The 18,094-nt window shown below is 43.7% G+C and overlaps 1 protein-coding gene across 3 annotated transcripts; it reads right to left on the bottom strand.

The window, feature by feature from the left end:
* Window positions 1–766: 766 nt before the first annotated feature.
* On the bottom strand, window positions 767–18,094 carry ZDHHC23 (zinc finger, DHHC-type containing 23). Of its 3 annotated transcripts, none has more exons than XM_011966816.1 (7): window positions 17,951–18,088; window positions 17,365–17,411; window positions 17,136–17,279; window positions 11,722–12,429; window positions 9,637–9,804; window positions 7,611–7,786; window positions 767–987 (listed from the first exon to the last, which is right to left on the bottom strand). In XM_011966816.1, exons 3-7 carry the CDS (start codon window positions 17,276–17,278, stop codon window positions 845–847), a joined length of 1,338 nt encoding a protein of 445 aa, XP_011822206.1. In that variant the 5' UTR covers window position 17,279; window positions 17,365–17,411; window positions 17,951–18,088; the 3' UTR covers window positions 767–844. The 3 variants fall into 3 exon arrangements, with proteins under 3 accessions (XP_011822206.1, XP_011822208.1, XP_011822207.1); XM_011966818.1 differs by lacking the exon at window positions 767–987 and adding an exon at window positions 3,162–5,425; XM_011966817.1 differs by lacking the exons at window positions 767–987; window positions 17,365–17,411 and adding an exon at window positions 3,162–5,425 and having other exon boundaries at window positions 17,136–17,305; window positions 17,947–18,094.

The raw sequence follows: 18,094 nt of genomic DNA, 5'->3' as shown, positions 1-18,094 counted from the left end.
AGGCTTTTAAAATACGTCTACACCCTGGGGCCTCGATGCCTGTAACTTTGGCACGTTCTGCATGCAATTTTCCATCATTTTTGCGTTGAGGGTTGTAGTTTCTGGATCCCTTGCCAGCATCACTGGTCCTGGCATGGGCACAGTATGTAGGCTGTAATCAGATGAACTCAAGATTGTGCCTCGTAGCTTGCATTACTGGAGGCCATTTGGTGCTATGCTCGAATGTCACCTCCTCAGTTTCCCTGACCACTCAATCAAAAATAAAAATAACTGGCCAGGCACAGTGGCCCACACCTGTAATCCCAGCACTTTGGGAGGCCAAGGCAGGCAGATCACTTGAGGCCAGGAGTTCAAGACAGCCTGGCCAACATGGCGAAACCCCATCTCCAAGAAAAATACAAAAAAATTAGCCAGGCATGGTGGCGGTCACCTGTAATCCCAGCTACTTGGGAGGCTGAGGCACAAGAATCGCTTGAACCCAGGAGACAGACATTGCAGTGAGCCGAGATTGCATGACTGCACTCTAGCCTGGGTGACAGAGCAAGACTCTTGCCTCAAAGAAAATAAATAGAATAAAATAAAATACAAATAAAAATAACCTGTCAGTCACTCTCATTCCCTTTTGTTACTTTATTTTCTTCACAGCATTTCACACTATCATAATCCCAATTGTGATTTCCACACCTTTTATACAGCATTTTATTAACATCAGAATTTTTATAAAGTTCTTAATGTACTACAGATGGAAAGCCAACTTTTTCTCAGCATTTCACTGTTTTCCTTCTTTATTCTTAAAGGAGGATCCTCTGGATCACATTTCGGACATGGAAGAAGTTTGTAAAATTTATGAAAGAGGAAAGAGTAAAAGAAGAAAGGCGACAGCAACTTCGTAGGAAGGTAGTTGAAATTCTTCCAGACTTTCAGGTGCCTGGAAGCGACCATGAGCTGTACCAGCAATCAGATACTTGGTCCTTGAGTAAGACAAGTCTTTTGTGAACCAATGAACCAGATTAGTGTAATACTTAGGACAGGAAGCGCGACTGGTCCATAATATGTGTGTTATCTCCACCCACCCATACACATACATATTCTCTATGAGCTACTTCTTAGATCAAAGGAATTATTTTGAGAATTTTTATTTCCTCCTTTGACTTTTCCTGCATTGCTAGTCATTCACTGTAGCATTTATCACAGTGGGATCATCCAAAGGAATATTCTAGAGATCCTCTGTTCAAATATATCCTATATATTTTTAGCATAGTAAACTTTAAAAAGGACAAGTGTTTGCCTGAGCCTGTGAAGAAAAACGTATCCATATAGCTTAACATGAGTTGTTGATAAATGTGACCTTAATTAAATAGAAATAAAAAGTAGTGAGTACTTAGAAAAGGAAAGGAGGCCAAGGCAGGCAGTCTTCTAGTACATTAGCATCACTGACAGGCACCCTACCAGACCTTGTCCATTTGAACCACCCCGATGGCAGACCATGCATGAAAATGTTCTCTACACTGCTGCTGCAGAGGATGGCCGCTTATCCTGATTTCAGAGAAACTGAGTCCCCAGAGATACTTCTCTTCCGTGCACCTTGATAAGCATGCAGGAAATTCTAAAAGGTAGTAACTCTATCATGACAGTCCGGCAATTCATTAAATTATCTGTTCACGCTCCCAACCGCAACTGCTGAATAATACACTCAGTTTGTCTTCTAGTACTCAGCTCAGTTTGATCTAGATACTGAGATACTTATCTTGAATTCAAAGAATGTTTTCATCTTTAACGTGCTATAAAGACTTATAAAATGCTCTATGAACTGTTAGAGAATTACCTGCTAGAAAAATAATTTTTCATTATAAAATACATGTTTATTATGACAAATTCAAGTAGCCCATAAGTGCATATGGTAAAATGAAAGTCCTGTGGCAGTCCTGAGATGACTACTCTTATGGTGTGCTGAAAATTTGAGTTGGCAAAATAAAATTCTGTGGCTAAGTGAATGTTCTTGGTATTGTCTCGTACTTCCTCAAAAGGATATCTAGCTGCACCACCTGCTACATGACTTAGATCCTTTTACCATGGAGGATGTGTGATATGACCCAAACACCTTGAATTGAACTTTATTTATTCTATGATGTGCCTGTTCCCACAGCTTTTCCTTTAATATGATTATACAGTTGTCATTTAAAAAAAAATGTTTTTCACGATTAATGGCCTCTAAAAATGTAACTAAAAGTAATAATATATCACTTTCCACCAAAATCACTATCAGTTTATACCTAACTACAGTACATTTACAAAATATTGGCTGATATTAGCACCTGGAAACAAAATACCAATTTTATTTTTTTTGTTGTTTTTTTGTTTTTTGTTTTTGTTTTGTTTTGAGACAGGGTCTCACTTCAGGCTGGAGGTACAGTGGCCTGATTATGGCTCACTGAAGCCTGAACCTCTCAGGCTCAGGCAATCCTCCTACCTCAGCCTCTCAGATAGCTGGGATAACATGCCCAGCTAACATTTTGTATTTTGTATTTTTTTTTTTTTTTTTTTTTTTTTTTGTAGAGATGGAGCTTTGCCATGTTGCCCAGGCTAGTCTTGAACTCCTGGGCCCAAGTGATCCTCCCAGCCTCCCAAAGTGCTGCGATTACATGAGCCACCACACCCAGCCACCAGTTTTCTTTAAATGCTAAGCCTGTACATAAGGAAAGGTGACTTCCTTAAGTAAACATGCCAGGAGCCTAAATAAATCCCACAAAGCTTAAGTTTTCTATCTGAGCTTTATTTTTGCCTCTCCTCAAACATCAACTAGAAATTGAGTCTTTAGCAGCCCATATTCCAAGTGAGCCAGTTAGACTTTTTACAGAATACAGAGCCTTCTAAAGAGATACAATGGAAATAGTTTTGATGCCGTTTTTTGCTGGACTATCATGAAGGTATATTTCAAAATGTTACTGCTAACATAATGTATCCCAACATAATTGATACCCAACAAGCAGTATCCCTGACGCACAAAACTGGAGAAATTGCCACTGGGAACATAACAGTTTAGGGCTAGGGACAGATACACAGGATAGGGACATCGAGGGAGCCAAAGAGGCAGCACAGGTATAATGCAGGGTTTTCGGAAATCAAAAGATTTCAGGAGACACTCCAAGAAACACCAGCTATTTTCCTTAAAGAAAGCACTTTATTTTCCATTTAAACAACTTGGTCACAGGACATTATTTTACATAAATGGCAGTAATTTGTAAAATTTCCATGTAAAAGGCCTTGTGTCTGAGTCTGAGGTGATAAGAGGATATGAATACAAGTATATAAAAACAGTGCAAAATGTTCAGCCCACAGCCTCCGGAGTTGGCTTCAGAAATCCCCCTTAATGTTGCTAGACCAGTTACATTAAATATTAAATGTAACATCAGGTAAAGATTCCTGGGTTTCCTTTAGTCTAACATCCAACCCAGATATGCAATAAAATGAAAAGCTCAAAATCCCTAACAACTCAAACCATCCAATCACCCGGACCATTAGGATCACAATGAGTTGAGACTGCAGGCTCTATCATGTGCCATCTTGTTAGTGGCCCATCTTAAGAAATACAGAATTTTAGTTGCATCAATAACTAGAATAGACTAGCTCTGCTTTTAAAGCTTTGCCTTTTAAGTAGAAATTTCTAGAAGTTCACTTTCAAGGTGCCATCAGGAAGGCTAGGCCACTAATAAGTCACAAGCCCAACCTGGACATCGCGCAGCCTCTAAGACATTTGTCTCCACTAACCGTTCAGTCTTTAACCTGCTGCTGATCCTACAGTGAAACACTTAGTGCCAGCTGAAGCGTGGATGCTTGTCTATCAGCAACATAATTAAGTGTAGCTGATACTGCAAGAAATTTATATTAGTCACAGCAAACAGCCACAGGAACATACTGAATTGTACTTGGTAGTGAGTTTAGAATGGCTTTCCTGCTCCCCTGCATCACCTTCGAAGTGTTTAATACAAAAGGGTGCACATGTCAAGCTGCCACTGACAAAACCAGATTCCAAACAGGTGCCTCAGGAAAAGTCTCTTACTATCCATTGCTTGCTTAAGAAACCTCTACTTTTCAAAATGCAAGGTACCAGAATATGGCTACAATGAAGTCAGGGCATATAAACTTACCTAGGTTAAAAAGACCCTTAAATCTCGCAAAACTTTAATTTTTAAACATCCTGGCTAAAACTGTGCTTCTAGATGTTATATTTTTGCTTATACTAGTTTTAGCTTTATAATAAAAAGCTAATGTCCTACTCAAAGGAAATACATGTCTATTAAGCAGATGGTCAGTAGTATGTAGAACCTTACTGGCACTGTGTTTTCTGGCAGTGGAAGATTCTAGTACAGAAAATTGTCTCTTGCTAAAAATATTAGAAGTACCAAGGACTATTGCATAAAAGAAAGTTTGTAGCAATTTTTTGCTAGGCAGATGGTACACTTGAAGACAACAATTACTTCATTCACCAAGGAAAACACTACTTAGCAAAGATTTACAATATCCTAAACACAAACACATGTGTGGCTGAGGTGAAATAAGCAGCACGTTGTCCCGGAAACACACTTAAGGCTTCACATTAGCAGCATCAGGGTAACCTATCAAAGAGGCGTTATTAACCGTCAGTTCATTTCAGGAACGCTCAGCTGGAACCATAAAAGTACTCTGTGGGTATCATAAGAAACATATTAAATATTGAAGGATTTTCCTCTTTCATGCAGTCGTGATCCTTAACTCTTTCTCCCTTGAATCTTTCAAATCGGTGTATTCTTCTCCCCCCAGGAACAGTCCACAGTGGTGTGATAATAATCTAAGTGGCCAGATGATAGTAGGTAATTTATTAAACTCCATATCCAGTATGTTCATTAACAGAGACTGAGGACGTGAGATAAGAGAAGAGGGCCTGCTTGCTTCAAATCATGTTCAAGGGGCTTGCTCCTCTGCCCAAGAGACTGCTGATTTATAGGTTCACAGGACAATCCTCCACTACCACCACCAACAAATGCTTCCCTGGGATTGATTCATTCAGAGGCCTTGTCCTTTCAAAGATTCCACAATAAACTCACCTGGCCTCTGGAGAGAACCAAGGCCTATAATGAAACCCCTCAAATAGTTCCAGATCATAAAAGGCTCCAAAGTCCTATAAAACAAAGATGTCGCAGAGCCTACAGAACACTGCTCACGGATTAGCCCCTTGTTTGCTGCTCCTTTCGGTACAGACGCCTGGGAAGGCTTTTCCCCAAAAAAATTACTGGTCTTTTGACAGGTTTAAGCATTCTGTAAACTGTCCATCATGGGTTCGCAAGGAACTTAAAACAAGTATCTTCATGCCAATAAACCTGAATAATAAACAGAGAGTCCCTTCCTATCCATGGGAAGGAAGCTGAGTTGGCTCATCCAAGTAACCCTATTAGAGGTAAGTTGTTAAAAAAAATGGTGATCATTCCTAATTCTCCAAATGACTTTGGTGTCTTTGTACTACTCATCTTCATCACATCACATTTAGATTGTTGTGATCAATTTGGCAAGAAGCTAAAGTTACTGACTATACTAATGTTTCTATGAATTTGTATGACCCGTCGACGGCTAGATCATCAGAGTTGGCTCTACAGCTGACATTCAAAAGCACGACTACCCATTTCTGCCCACATATGCTATCCCTGACATTATTACTATCTCTCTTATCTCAAACCTGTACAGAAAGAAATTTGTTACATCAAATCCAACTTTAATTCTAGGTAAATATTCAGCTCTGGGCCAGGGAGAAGGCATCACTGTACAAACCTCAGAGTCTGCTAACATCCCCAGGCACAGAGCCTAACATTCGTTAAACAAACCATCTCTGGGGAAAATGACGACAGCCTGAATAAGAATATGGTGACCATCTTAAGGACAGCTCCGATTAATGGCCACAGTAGGGATGGTGCTGGCTGCAGAGGGTGGAAGTGCAGGAAGTAGCAATATTTCCTCTCAACAAATATAAATCTCTTGCTTAAAGCAGCATGCACAGAATGACTGAAAACGCTGGCAGTATTTTCCCTACATTAAGCTATAAGCCAAGGCAAATTTAAGGAGTCATGAATTATCTTTGGGATTGCAAAACAGTACATGTACAAAACCAACATTTCAAAAGGGTATTTTTCCTCATCTGAAATTCTCTCATCTTAATTCTGTAGCAGAATAATCCATTGTACATAAATATTTAATCTTTTATACATTTTCGCTTTTAAGATATGATTAAAGAAACAGCTTGTTACTGTGGGAAGAGCCAGGGAAGAATGGTAATCCATTAATAGTGGAAACCACATATACCCTGTTTCTTCTCTCCTAGTGAGATACTGTTATTTAGGGAGGGGTAATTGAGAATTAATGTGCAAGTTAAGTGGGAAGATGTCACTCAACTCCTCAAAGTTCATACCGGAATAATGTGAATGCCAGAAGGCTGATTTTCACAATTGAGTGCTATAACTGACAGCATTTGAAATACATGAAGAAAATACTCGAGCCCTTGATGTTACTCAGCCTTCCTACCAGAAAAGAGAGTGAAGCATCCCCACAGGGGTGTCTGTTCTCCTCTTCCAGCCACAGTCACAAGTGTGCTAGCACCTTACCCGGTGAAACATGGGAAGAGGAAAAACACGTGAATGCCTATTGGAGTTATTTATAAGAAACCCAAGCAGAATATATAAAAAATAAATAGAAGAACTCATCACCTAAACTCATGGCCACTGTACATTACACTAGCAATAATTATCTTTATAACTGTTGTCAACTGTCTTTTCAAGATCAGACAACTTAGCGTCAATCCATCTGGTCATCTTCTCTGAGTAGTTCATGTCTAATACTTAAGAAGGAGAAATTCTCACAACTGTACAACACGATATATGCTGAAAACTGATTACCCTAATCATATTGGCTTCAATAATCTAACCTACAAACATTTTTCTTCTGTCACAATATTCTCCTAATACTTTGTATTTCCATGGTGCTTGAGTTGTTTTTGAGTGCTTTCCACATCCATCATCCCTCACGTGACCCTCATGACAGCCCTGTGAGGTAGCCAGGGCAGGCATCAGTACCCCACTTTGTGGATGACCCTGAGACTTGGGAAAGTGACTCAACTAGGGGTCACATGGCTATTAAGAATCGAAAGAGGGACTAGAAACTATCCTAATCCAAAACTCTTTCCCCCATACTAATGGATGGGAATTGCTTCTATCAATTTGTGCATTAGCAATCCACATCCTTCTCAAGTTCAGGCAATTGAGTCAATTAAAAAGGTGACTAGAAAGGAATGGCTCTACTTTTCTGCTTCAGTATAAAAGTCTCTTAAGTTGTGGCATCAGAAAAATTAACTTCTTCCCACTCCAGTCTCTAAACCTGAGCATGGCCCTATAATGCCTTTAAGAAACCGGGGATAAAAATGGACACTGAAGTGTAAAATGGAAGGGAGACGGAAGGAGGAGCCATCATCCCTCAGAGAGCCACACAGAAGGCACTTCAGACAATGTCCTCGGCAGGGTGGTGGAATGCACGTGTGCCCAGGGTGGAGAACTGGTGCCAGTTCCGCAGGAAGCCCCTATTGTACTGGCCTGTGTCCACGATGAGCCCGCAGAGGAGCCGGCGCCCAGTCTTCTGTCGGAGGGCCTGCTGGACTTCCCGTTCAGTCACATTGTAGCTGATATTGATCAGCTGGATCAGGAAGATGTAGGCCATGCCTGCTGTGATGATCACAGAGTACCACACGCAGGTGAAGGAGAGAGCCGAGCTGGGAGAGGGGAAAAGGCCGGTCAGGGCTGCCGTTTTTGTCACATTCAGAAAACTGTCATCATCCTCACATTTTACACATTTTTTTACTTATTACTAAAGACTTTTGACATCTTCCCCAATCCTCCGAACTGGAAGATACTCAGAATTCCAATAACCTGCTTAAGCAGGAGAATGTGCATGTTTATTCTATAATTACTGGTGCCTGTTTTCTAGTATATTACACTAGAATAGCAGGGACTGTTTTTTGCATTTTGTACCCTCCACACACCCAGCACACTGCCTGACATAACAGTGTTCAACACCTGTTTGTTAAATAAACAAGTAATTTGTAAATTATATCTAACTCATGAGAAAACAAAGGAACCAAGGGATTGCTATAAATGTCCTCTAGGAAGCTGCAAGTGGATGCCAAGGGACAGTGCTAAAGTTATTAATCTCCATTCTTTCCAGTCCAGTGCTGAGGAACGCAAAGACCACGATGACGCCCAACACCAGCAGCCCTGTGCTTATCGGATGTAGGAACACCGACCGTAACATTCCAAATTCACCTTCCTAAAGCCCAACACAATCACACAGGGCAGGGACGCTCCTCTCAGGCTCACTAATGAGACAGGCTGCCAGTGAGCCTCTGCCATCTGATGATTTTCAAACATTCGCGAATGAAGTTAGTTGGAAATAAGTTCATTCAGAATCTTCATGTGTAAAGCTGAAGGGACCTCAGAGACTACTAAATCCAAGGACCTCACCAAAAAGATGAGGTGCTGTGAATCGTCTGCACAGAGCAGGGTGAGAAGCAATGGCAGGACTGCGTTCCTCGGTTCCCTCGCCTCCCCACCGAGTGCACAGACATGCTATGCTTCAGGACAGGCCTCACCTGCAGCGTTAGCGGAGAATTTGACACGCTGGAGATACTCTCCACACAGCGGGGAAGGAAACTTACTCTGACGAGGACCAATCTAGTCTAATAATGCCCACAGGTGTCTGGTTCTAGGATGACAATGGGGATATCTGCCCACAGATTAATAAAAACAAATGCCGCACAGGGATACTTTGTAGAGAAAGCAAGGATTGTTCTGAAAATGAAGAGTGAGAAGAAAGAAAAGGACCAAACCATAGACACCACAGAGCACTTATGTCAGAGACGATGATGAAGGGAAGGGAATAAACAGCATGGGCAGAGGGGGGCCCCGGCATACAGGGAGGGGGCGCTGAGGCCGAAGCTGAAGAATCCCAGCTTTTGCCATGGCCTGGAAATCTTCACAATCTATAAAGGGGCCTCAGGAAATACTGACCTACATATCATAGTAATCATCAGTGGTGATTAAAAAAAGAAAGAAAGTAGAACAGGAAAAACCAAGAGAGGTCAGAAAGAAAAGCAAGGTTATAGAGATGCTGAGCACATCTCCAAAGGGTCGGAAGCAGGAAATTAAGACTGGACTAAAAAGCATCAGAAAGCAGCGGTAAAGGGAGAAGGTTTTGGATCGTTATGACAAAATAGGCACATATGTGCCCTGGGGCTGCTAGTTTCTGTTGATTGTGTTAGTTTCACTGGTGCTACTTTGAGCCTGTGAGTGGTCACCGGACTCTGGAAGTCCCTGATTAGGCCTGGTCCTGTTTGTAGAGAACTAGTTCTTCACTTTCTAAAGGTCAATAATCCTTTTAACAGCACCCTAGAAAAACACACATCACCAATGCATAATTTTGCTGGCAATTTCAGGGATACCCAGCATTCCCACAGCCTGGCCTATGTTTTGGTTGAGAACTCCTAACCAAGTAGTAACAGTCCCTGTCGATGGCAACACCCATTTCTTCCCAGGGGGCCTCCATACTGTGGTATCCACGGCTCACCTGTAATTTGCATAAACTCCAGGACAGTAGAAGAGAGCTGTGAAGACGCTTCTATCTCTACAAATGGTGTCCAAGGTCAGTGTGATCCCATACACCGAGGTGAGCAAGAAGATCAAAAGGGCAAGTATAAATGCTTGATGATTTGATTCTCCAACGCAGCTATTTATCCTCAAAACAGCATAGAGAAATAAAAAAGCAAACATTTTTAAGAGTTCTCAATACAATTTACATGATAAACAAGAAAGCTTTTTTTTTTTTGGAGACGGAATCTTGCTCTGTAGCTCAGGCTAGAGTGCAACAGCGTGATCTTGGCTCACTGCAACCTCCGCCTCCCAGGTCCCGGTTAAGCAATTCTCCTGCCTCAGCCTCCCGAGTAGCTGGGATTACAGGTATGTGCCAACATGCCCAGACAATTTTTGTATTTTGAATAGAGATGGGTTTTCACCATGTTGGCTAGGCTGGTCTTGAACTCCTGACCTCATGATCCGCCCACCTCAGCCTCCCAAAGTGTTGGGATTATAAGCATGAGCCACCGTGCCCAGCCACAACAAGGTTTTAAATAGGGAAAGTATAAATTACAGTTATTAAGAAGTTCTCTTATTTTGCAATTTTAGGGAATTAAAAACTTGCACACTGAGGGATGCAGTCTTATATTCACTGCTCTTTGCAAAGTGGAATCACATCGTCAGTTTAAGGACAAGACTAAGTAAAAAGCAGCACCTGGCTAACAAATCTTCCTAAATACCAGTATTACCCAGCTATGAAGAGCTAACATTGTCCTCACCATGTTAAGGAAAGGGAGCTAAATAGAATTATGAAAACATAAAAATGCTAAATCAGAAGTATTACAGATTATGGGAAAATTCATGTTCAATATATGAAGAGTAAGATAAAGATCCAAAGAGGTGAGAAACACAGGGTGAGGGGAAGAACAACTTGGTAACCTGCAGGCTCTTTGGCAGGTAAAAACAGTTCTGTGTCATGGCCATTTGTGGGGCAGGATGTACAGGGAGTGCCTTCTACCCACTGCACACCAGGATGCTCCAGTGGGCACAGATCTGCTCTTAGGTGAGCCTTCTGCAAACCAGCATTTGTAAATGGAACACACACACACACGCACACACGAATAATAAGTGATGAAGACACAGAAGTAGAATATCTAAAAATGAAAACACCTGTTTACTTCTAAAGACAAGGACCCAGAAAAGAGCTGCCCTGCACTTGAGCCATGCACTTGAGGCCCACGTCGATGCCTCTCAGCCTTTTCTGCACCCCCACCCTCTCCTGCATCCGCTTCTCAGGAGGAGGTGGGATGCTACAGGACCAGAATCCTAGACATGAAAAGCGTAACTCATTGATCACAACTGCCTGAAGAGCAATAAACCTGCAAACATGCTACTCACAGCATTCATGTCTGAATTAATTATACTCCCTTTAGTTTAGATGTTTTTAGTGAAGCTGCAACATCATCTTTAAACATTGCACTTCATATTTTATAGGGCCTTATGTACCTTCATTTGTTACTGGCCAACTGGGAGGTACAAAAGCCCATTTCTCTGCAAATAATCAAATAGAGAGTTTATCTGGTAAGGCCTCAATTCAGTAATGTTAAGTGGAAATCATTGGTAGCATCAAAAACGATTATGTATGTATGGCAAGGGGGAAAAAGAGTCACCTAAAAATAGGGGTACACTTTCTTCAGCTTTATGTTTAAAAAGGAATAGTACAGGGAAATATGCTTATACTGTTTCTGATCAATTCTTTTAAAAAAAAAAAATCATTCAGCTGTAGATACTTCTCTATTAGAAAGAAGATAAATGAGGAGTCGTTCAAAAGAAAATTGAAAAAAAAAAAAAACCCACAAGTTTTCTGTTATTCTGCTTCAGGAAATGACTGAAGGAACTAAATTTGTGAAACTCGAAAAACTGATGACTAAGTGGGAAGATCACAACAACCCACAAATACCTACAAGGTGTAAAGCTGGGAAGGAGAGAAATTTTGGGATAGCACAAGGGAAGATCAAATGTAACTAGTGAGTTTTACATGAATTTACACTTTCCAAGTCTCCAAATGTTTCCAACATACCAGACACAGTGATGATCCATTCTCCTCACACAGATGCCACATATCCGGCAGTGCCACGCCCGGGCTGGTCGCACCAGCTGGCACTTGGCACACCAGTCCTCCTTTGCTTTGGTGGGGCTTCCAGCCGGCATCCTGGAAGAGCCCCTGGGGTCATCCTTTGCTGTGCGATTGTTGAGACTGCCCGACGTGTCTGTCCCAGGGAACCCTTTCGTCTTCTCCTGCCCTTTTCGGTTCAGCAACTCCAGCTGGCTGCTGCTTAGAGCTCTGTCACTGCTTGCTGGATTGAGGTAGCCTGGATTCTTCTTGGCTCTGTACAAGGCTAAGAGTATCAGAAATAACCCGCAGGTAAGAACAGCTAGCTGAACGGGACCCACACGCCCTTTGGGGACCACTTCCTGCAGGAACACATAGTACATGTAGCCCAGCGAGAACAGTCCAAGGCTCAGGAAAAACAGGGTCTGTTCTTTCCTTCTGTGAGTGAGGTAGTAGTACCACAGTGCCAGCACAGGAAGGGAGGTCAAAACCACCACCCCCAGGAGGAAATGCCAGGAAGCCACATGAAGGAAGACAGGCAGCAGGACAAGCGGAGGGATGATGCTGATGTTCACTTTTTTGGCTCCTCTAAGCCAAGGAATTCGGAGGCGATCAGAAATTGTATCCATGATTCTTTCACAAGTCTCTGGCTGTAAAGATTTACATGTAATCCATCTATTCAGAAAAAGCACAAAGAGGAGGGACTTTATGTGGGTTTGTTGAATTAAAAGCTACAGAACACTGAATGCCAAACGGCGAGATAAATGATTACAGCTACCAAAGACCAAACATTTCACCTCCTTACTACAAAACTAAGCTTTTCAGATTCACACGTCATTTTTTAAAATAGGAACAAGATGTTTAAAACTTAAGGTTATTTCTCCCCTAAACAAATACATAGGTATAGACACATGCTGCAAGTAATGTTTACATCTTATGACCTGTACAGTCATAAGAATCTCAAAACAAATCACAATCTAGTTCTGAGGACAACATGGGAATTCAAGAACTATGAGGTAAGTGACAAAGCAGCAATAATCAATGAACTCTTGGGATCAAACATTGTAAGGAGTGCTCAGAGGAGTGTCAATACTTCTGGGTGGAGTCATCAGAGGGGTCTTTGTGGAAAAGGTGGGATCTGTGCTCAACCCTGATGTCCAGCTAGCATGTGTATGAATGGAGAGGGAGGAAGGCAGGCCTTCTAGTGGAAAGAAATGTGTGCAGCACACACCTGGCATGAGCCCAGGCAGCAGACTAGTCCTGCAAGGATGGGGTTACATACAGAAGAATAGAGATCAAACTAGTATGAATCAAATCACTGAACTTGGTGAACAGAATATTTGTTGACTGTTTTGCACACTTAGGCTATGCTATGTTCTAAATGTTTATGCCCCCAAAATTCATATGCTGAAACCCAATCCCCAATTCAACAGTACTAAGAGACGGGGCCTTGAGGAGGGTATTAGGTCATGAGAGCAGAGCCCTGATGAGTGGAATTAATGCCTCTAAAAAAGAGACCCAAGGGAGCCTGTTTGCCCCTTCCACCATGTGAGGACACAGCAAGAAGGTGCCATCTATGAAACTGAGCAGGACACCTCACCAGACACTGAATCTGCTGCTGCCTTGATCTTGGACTTCACAGCCTCCAGAACTATGAGCAATAAATATGTTGTTTATAAATTACCCAGCCTAAGTTATTTTGTTATAGCAGTCTGAACAGACTAGGACAGAAATTGGTACTGACAAGTAGGATGTTGCTACAACAGATATCTAAAGGTGGATGCAGTTGTGGAACCGGGTAATGGGTAGAGGTTAGAAGAGTGTGGAAGCGCATGCTGGGAAAAAACCTAGACTGTCTGAACAAACCAACAAAGGTGATTCTAGCAAGGGCTCAGAAGAGGAGAGCTGCAGAGAAAGTCTCAATCTTAGAGAATCCCTAAGAGGTAATGAACAGAAGGCTCTCAGCAATATGGACAGTAAAAGCCATTCTCATATGATCTCAGATGGAAGTGACAAACATGTGATTGGAAACTAGAAGGAAGGTGATCCTTGCTACTTATAAAGAGGGAAAGAACTCAGTGGAATTGTGTTTGTGTCCTGCTGTTTGGTAGAAAATAGAACTCAAGAGTGATAAAACTGAGTATTTGGCAGTAGAAATCTCTAAGCAAAGTGTTCAGGGTGCTGCATGGCTTCTCATAAATGCTTATGGTAAAATGCAAGAAGAGGTAATTTTTTTTTTTTTTAGACAGAGTTTTGGTCTTGTTGCCCAGACTGGAGTGCAATGGCGCGATCTCAGCTCACCACAACCTCCACCTCCCGGGTTCAAGTGATTCTCCTACCTCAGCCTCCTGAATAGCTGGGATTACAGGCAAGAACCACCACGCCTGGCTAATTTTGCATTTTTAGTAGAGACAGGGTTTCTCCATGTTGCTCAGGCTGGTCTCGAATTCCTGACCTCAGGTGATCTGCCTGCCTGGGCCTCCCAAAGTGCTGGGATTACAGGCGTGAGTCACTGCGCCCGGCCAGAGACAGAAATACTTTAAAGACAAAATTCATAATCAAAAGGGGAGTAAAAGATTTGGAAAATTCTCAGCCTGTCTATGTTGTAAGAAATGAGAAAGCATGTTTGGGAGAGAACAGCAAGGATGTGGATGAGATCAGTATAGATTAGCCCCGTGCCAGTCATCAAGACAATGGAAGGACCCTGAAGACATTCAGAGATCCTTGGGGCTGCTGCTCCTACCACAAGCCTCAAGTGCCAGGGCTTTGAGAGCACCCATGGGGCTTCAGGGGGTAGTGCTGAGTGCCATCTGAAGCCTCTACTCCCTACATTCTGGTGCATGCCCCACAGCAGCTCCAGGTGTGGCTCGACTGGGCCTAGGTATGCCACAGAGGCCACCCCCTGAAGGGCACATGTGGTAAACCTTGGTGGCATCCACAGGGTGCCAATGCTGTAGACATCCAGAGTACAGGAGCTATAGGGGCCTGGCTGCCTCCACCTAAATTTCAAAGGATGCCCTGGAGAGCCTCAGGGCCGAGGCAGAGGACTGCCACAGGGGCGGGGCCACCACAGAGAGTCCCCACTAGGGCACTGCCCAGTGGAGCTGTGAGTGTGGTGGGGCCACTACAGAGACACCCCACTGAGGCAATGCCTACTTGGAGCTGTGGGGACAGGGTCACCCCCAAGAGCCCCAACTGACAGAGCCACTAGCATGCAACTCCAGCCTGGGAGAGCTGTAGGCATCTGTAGGCATCTGTAGGCAGTCCAACCCGAGAGCTGCAGTGTGGGCTGTGCGCAACAAAGCTGTGGTGGCAGGGACACCCAGAGCCTTGGGGGCCCAACCTGCAGCCCAGTGTGTCCACAAGGCAGGACATCAAGACAAGATTATTGTCAAGCCTTATTCAGACTTAACATTGTTTGCCTCACTGGGTCAGGACCTGTCACTAACACTCCTTTCTTCCTGTTGTTCCCTTTTGGAATGGGAATGTCTATTCTATGCATGTCCTTCCATTGTATTGTGGAAGCACCTAACTTGTTTCATTTCACAGGCGCACAGGTGGAGGAGAACTTGTCTCAGGATGAATTGGATCTTGAAACTCATCCATATCTGATTTGGATGGTGATATTCAGACCAGACTCTGGACTTTTAGACTTTTGAATTGACACTGGGATGAGCTAAGACTTTTGGGGCTATTGGGATGAAATGAATGTATTTTGCATGTGAGAAGGACATAAATTTTAGGGAGCCAGGAAGTATTTGTGTCCCTCCAAAGTTCGTTAGGTTGAAACCTCATTCCCAATGCAACAGTAATCAGAGGAGGTGATTAGGTCATGAAGACAGAGCCCTCGTGAATGAGACTAGTGCCCTTATAAAAGAGCCCTGTGAGCTTATTCACCCCTTCTGCCGTGTCAGGACACACCACGGAGGTGTCATCTATGAGGAAAAGGGCCCTCACCAGACACTGAATCTGCCCGTGCCTTGATCTTGGATTTCTGAGCCTCTAGAACTGTGAGCAATAGATGTATATTGTTTACAAATTATCCGGCCTCAGTTATTTTATCATAGCAGCCTGAACAAATTAAGACAGGCTAGTAAGAAAAGGTAGAGTTTAAGGAAAGGTAACTTTGATTTTAGACAATTTTTAAAGGTAAGACTAGAACTTGGAGGTGAGTGGGAGGTAACTAGTTGGGAATCATACAGAGCGGCAGGCACAGTGGAAACACAGAGGAGAGGGGTACAGAGAGAGCAGAGGAGACGCCTCAGGGGACAGCTCAGGTCTCCAGGGTTAGGAGGGAGGAAGAGTTAGCAAGGTTAATGGAAGAGCTGCGGTCTTGAGTGATGGTGGTTATGGAAACAGCATCATTTCTCCATTCATTAGTGCAAAGTGCTCTATTTTCTCAGTATAGATTTTAGACTAACTCTAAAGAATCTATATTCAAAGACATCCATAAAAAAAACTACATAGTACACTGTCAAGTAAGAATTACAAAGGGGTCACTGGGATTTTAAGAGTCAAGGCTAGTACTACACTGCAGACCCAAAGGAATGCTGTATTAATGTACCAAGCTCTAAGTCAACAAACTGGCACTTGCAATGACATTTTTAAGCAGAAATAATTACTAATGGGAAAAGCAAGTTTCCAACATCCCTATTCTTCCCACATTATGACTTCCATGTGACAATAATTTTTAAATATATAATTACTCAGAAAATGGATTAAAACCAGGTTATTCACTGTCCGACACTAAATTTTTTCAGTGATGTTAAAAATTCTCTTTTTGGATAGTAATTTCCATCACTTGGAAAATAAAAGCCAAATACAGTACAATCAATCAAGTGTTGCTGGTCACACTGAAAACTGTGAATCCAGGGGAGATGCATGCCTTCTGGCTGGAGTTCCTCCCCAGAAACAAGGGGCAAGACCAGTACTAACAGCAGGAAAATGATCTTTCAACCCACAAGGCCCTCTGTGGTCAGGCGCCACCCAGTCCCAAGTAGTCAGTCTCTCAATGCTGAGACCTCTGAGAAGGCAGGAACTTTCTGGAACTAATGTGTTCATTTTAAACTTACAGATTCTGCTGGCTTGCATTTTATTTTATACTAACTTGCCTACTATCCCTTTAAACTGCCTGTTCTCTCCCCCATCTCTCTTTAAACGAAAAATAATATCCTATAAAACAGCAGACAGACAGCTGTGCCCTACTGCGTAATCCATCTTTATAAAATCCTCACACTTGACATAGAAGCCAACTCTCATTTTAGATGCTTGGAAATAGAATCAAGAGCAAATTCTAGCATTCCGGGTGGCTAGGCTGAAAGTACACACGGCAGTTCTCAGAAGGGTGATGGGGCCAGCGTCAAGTAATGCTCTGCTCTTACCGATCACACCCTTCATCCAGATCTTGACAATCACACAAACAAGCAGCCACGTGGTTCTTTTCCCCATTCCGATCTATGTACTCGCAGCAGCACAGGGGCTCCAGTTCAGGTTCTTCGGTTTTCTTTTTCTTCACAGGTTTCATACTGCCCTTCTGTGTCCTGATTTGCACCTGTCACCATGAGGCGTAAGAAGCCCTCAGAAGGTAAAGGTGGAAAGAACACAACTTACATCTCGTAAACAGGTCCACGCCTCTCTTTCTGCTTAACCTCCAACGCCTGAGCAATCAAAAATGAGAAGAGAGAGGGGGAGGGGGTCCCGTTTTCATCAGGCTTTTATGGCTCCGCCTGGCCACACAGGGGGCTCCAGGGTTCTTGGAGCTCCGAGCTGCCTTCACCGCCCCTTCCCAGCCTGGGCAGGCGCCGTCTGGGCACCAGCCGTTCCTATGGCGACAGCCGACCACGCGTCCGGGACAGCCGGGGCGCGGGCGGTTGCGCTCACCTGCGGGTGCAGGCTGGGAGGGCCAAGCGGTCTCCGCTCCAAGCCTGGGCGCTGGTGGAAACTCAGCCTCCGGGCTGCAGGGAAAGGCGAAGCATATGCCCGCTGGCACCGGCTAACACTCTCGGCGGCTGAGACCGGCGACCTCGCTCCAGGAATGCCACCAGACTCCCTGGCAGTGCTCGGGGGTCGCCGTCCAGCTCAACTGGTCGGGCCCCTTGCGGGGTGCGCCTCTCCCGCCCCCGCCAATCCGGAGGACGTGGGCGGGCCTCGCACGCCACCCCGCCAGGAGAATGACCTTGGAAGGGAAGTTACCTGCCCTCTGGCCGGAGGTGCAACTGCAGCCAAAGAGGCGGAGGGGAGATGGGTCGCCTTCCCCGGAGGCACGGACGCGTCTCCCGATCTCGGCTACGCGGAGCCCCGGGCGTGACGGCAGGAGTCTCCGGGACCCGGGCTCAGCTCG

Source organism: Mandrillus leucophaeus, unplaced genomic scaffold (genome assembly GCF_000951045.1).
Source record: "Mandrillus leucophaeus isolate KB7577 unplaced genomic scaffold, Mleu.le_1.0 Scaffold775, whole genome shotgun sequence".
NCBI lineage: Eukaryota > Metazoa > Chordata > Mammalia > Primates > Cercopithecidae > Mandrillus > Mandrillus leucophaeus.
Note: the sequence above shows the minus strand (reverse complement) of the source record. Positions and strands in the feature narration are given on the sequence as shown.

What these genes read in the sequence shown, in the direction of transcription:
- ZDHHC23 (XM_011966816.1), bottom strand. Translation starts at nt 17,278, where the DNA reads ATGAAACCTGTGAAGAAAAAGAAAACCGAAGAACCTGAACTGGAGCCC. An exon ending in GGAGTTTATGCAAATTACAG is followed by an intron (nt 7,787 to 9,636) that starts GTGAGCCGTGGA and finishes CCCCTCTCCCAG; the next exon opens with CTCGGCTCTCTCCTTCACCT. An exon ending in CGGGCTCATCGTGGACACAG is followed by an intron (nt 988 to 7,610) that starts GCCAGTACAATA and finishes GGTTCACAAAAG; the next exon opens with ACTTGTCTTACTCAAGGACC.